The sequence below is a fragment of the Oryza glaberrima genome, chromosome 7 (assembly GCF_000147395.1).
Source record: "Oryza glaberrima chromosome 7, OglaRS2, whole genome shotgun sequence".
NCBI classification, from domain to species: domain Eukaryota; kingdom Viridiplantae; phylum Streptophyta; class Magnoliopsida; order Poales; family Poaceae; genus Oryza; species Oryza glaberrima.
The window spans coordinates 19,855,771-19,858,274 of NC_068332.1; the positions used below are offsets into that span (position 1 = coordinate 19,855,771).

At 47.4% G+C, this 2,504-nt stretch overlaps 1 protein-coding gene across 1 annotated transcript; it reads right to left on the reverse strand.

Moving 5' to 3' along the window:
* Window positions 1-203: 203 nt before the first annotated feature.
* LOC127780550 (60 kDa jasmonate-induced protein-like) lies at window positions 204-1,978 on the reverse strand. The gene has a single exon (XM_052307469.1). The coding sequence runs from the start codon at window positions 1,940-1,942 to the stop codon at window positions 1,148-1,150; it is 795 nt and encodes a 264-aa protein (XP_052163429.1). The 5' UTR covers window positions 1,943-1,978; the 3' UTR covers window positions 204-1,147.
* Window positions 1,979-2,504: the final 526 nt, after the last annotated feature.

Consider the following 2,504-nt stretch of genomic DNA (forward strand, 5'->3'; position numbering starts at 1 on the left):
ATACCGCGAGCACGATCTTTTTCAATAAAATCATCGCGCAATAAATCAACAAAACAGTCAGAAACATAGACATCCATATTATATGTAAACACGATAGTTATTTGCAAGGAAAGAATAGTTAGAACACTCACATTAGTCATTCGAACAACTTCAGTCTCATCATATAGGATTTTTTTTCTCAACATCATCAAATTTGGCCCCGCTTAAATTCTTTGCCTACATAATCACCTTCCACTGAGCCTTCAACTTGTGATAAACTTGTCGACTTGTGAAGTTTGTGTGATACTTGCCATTAATTTGCTTTGCACATTCCTCATGATGGACTTCTTTAAATACAAGTTGTCTTCCATCATGCTTGGTGCCGACGGCCAGAAAGTTCCTAGCTACTACTGCCCATACCATCGACAATCCCCATTAATGCAAAATCAGAATCCAGCACCAAAGGCCCAAAGCAAGATTACTGGATGTGGAAATAGTACATGAAGCAACATAGACAGCTCGTATACATTCATCCATGGCAGGAAGATGGAGAGCTTTAATATAAGAAAAAAAGTCCTCGTACCTGCAAATCTAGATAGACGAGGCGCCATCGGCGGAAGAAATCAAATCTGGGAGCTTCTCAGTTCTCACCACGAGCAATCTTATGTCCAGTAGCAATCTTCTGCAAGAACATGCTCTCCTCAAATCGAGTTGGCCTTGCTCTCCGATTTACTGCGTGGAGGCCGGAGGCTCTACTGCATTTATATATGGGCACGGGATTACTACAGATGAATCGAGGATGCTTGAAAGTTCGGCAAGGGGAGGAGGGTGATTGCAAATTGACCGGATCTGTGAGCCCTATAGTTCAGCCAAGAGTGGGGGGAAGAGAGCGACGAGATCTGCAAGCCCGATTCTTTGGCGAAGAGTGGAGGAGTAGGACGAAATTGGGGGGCTGGTTGTTGAAGAAGGTAACAACTTTTGAGAAAAATCGCTTCATCCTTATCAACAACTTTTTTCACGCGAGGAGCTTGCCGTCGGAGGCGAGCCGATTCAGCTCTCCCTTGTGAGCTATCCTTTTCTCGCTCCTATGGGCTAGCTCGCTCCCATGGGCTAGGATTTTTTTTCTGATTCCAAACGACTGTCCTTGCCAGGCCAGGCTAGGCCCCTGCTAGCCTTGGATCCAAACGCAACGTTGTTCCTCCGAGTCCCATGAATGACCGGACATAAAACTATATTCAAGCATATATGAGATTTGTCCCCAACATACGAGACGATCCGCATCGGTTGAGGTAATGTAGGCAACGGAGTCCCAACCTATTTCAACCGCATTTCTTATAGGAAAGAACCTGAGAGCTTCGCAGAAGGTAAGAAGGATGATCACTACCGCACGTTTTATGGTTGCTTCATCAGTGCGATTTGGATCGTATTCTGAAAGAACTTTTACCGCCCACTCCGTTTGACGCCTACCGAGAGGGTAGTTTGGAAGGTTTTTCCGGAAGCCGGCGATCGATGCGTAGTCCACTCCAAAGCTGAGAGGCCTGGCCCGAAAGGAAGGCGGCAGGTCGTTCCTGTCCTTGAAAGAGAACCATTGCCCTGCTTTGTTGGCGAAACCTATGAAGTAGATGTTGGAGTCGCGGAGGGCGAGCGTGGCCGTCTTGTCTCCGTTGGCCACCAGCTTCGGCAACAGCAACCGTGCCGGCGGGACGGTGTCGTCGTACTGGGGAGCCAGCACCGGATGGTCTTCCGGCACCATGACCTCCGGGCGAGTGTTGAGGAGCACGAGGTCTCGCCATTTCTTGATCAAGTCGCGGTACGGCGACGTGCTCACGTCCATCTCCGTCCTGTCTATGGTAGGTACAGAGTTGGGAGGAGGGACGAAGGGGTTGCGGCTGAGGCCGATCCTCGTCGGGGTGACGAGAAGGGGAAGGTAGAGGAGCAGGAGGACGGCTGCAGGCTTCACCATGACGGCTAAGCTGGTGCAATTAAACAAAGGTGAACTTGAAGGTTTGGGCTTTTTATTTTATCAATCACGCTACAAATGTCTACTATAAATACATGTACACCGATGTACTCTTTGCACGTACTCATGCAAAGAGAACCTGGCTCATCCATTTGCATCATCAACCAAATGGCATATTAATTGTAGCACCATCTTTTTACCTGATGATTGGTAGGAGGCAAGTAGGCAACTCAACATCATTTGATATTCTGATCCCAGATCATTTCCTAGCTACTTCTACTCTAACATGCGCGCAGGTCGCGCGCCCACAAACACCCCCCACCTTCCATTTTCAACCTTTGGGCTATTTCAATTTCGGGAAGGCCACTTCCCCTATTTGGTCTCACACGCGTGCGGTGCGGCCGTGCGGGCTTGTGCCGAATTCAGGTGGTGGCATGCTGAGCAAAACGACGTGGGCTTGAACGGCCCATATAAACGTCTGTGTCTTTTTTTTAATTCAAATATTTATATGTATAAAGTTTATATATTAAATATTTTTATGCATGTATACTTTGTGTTTACATCT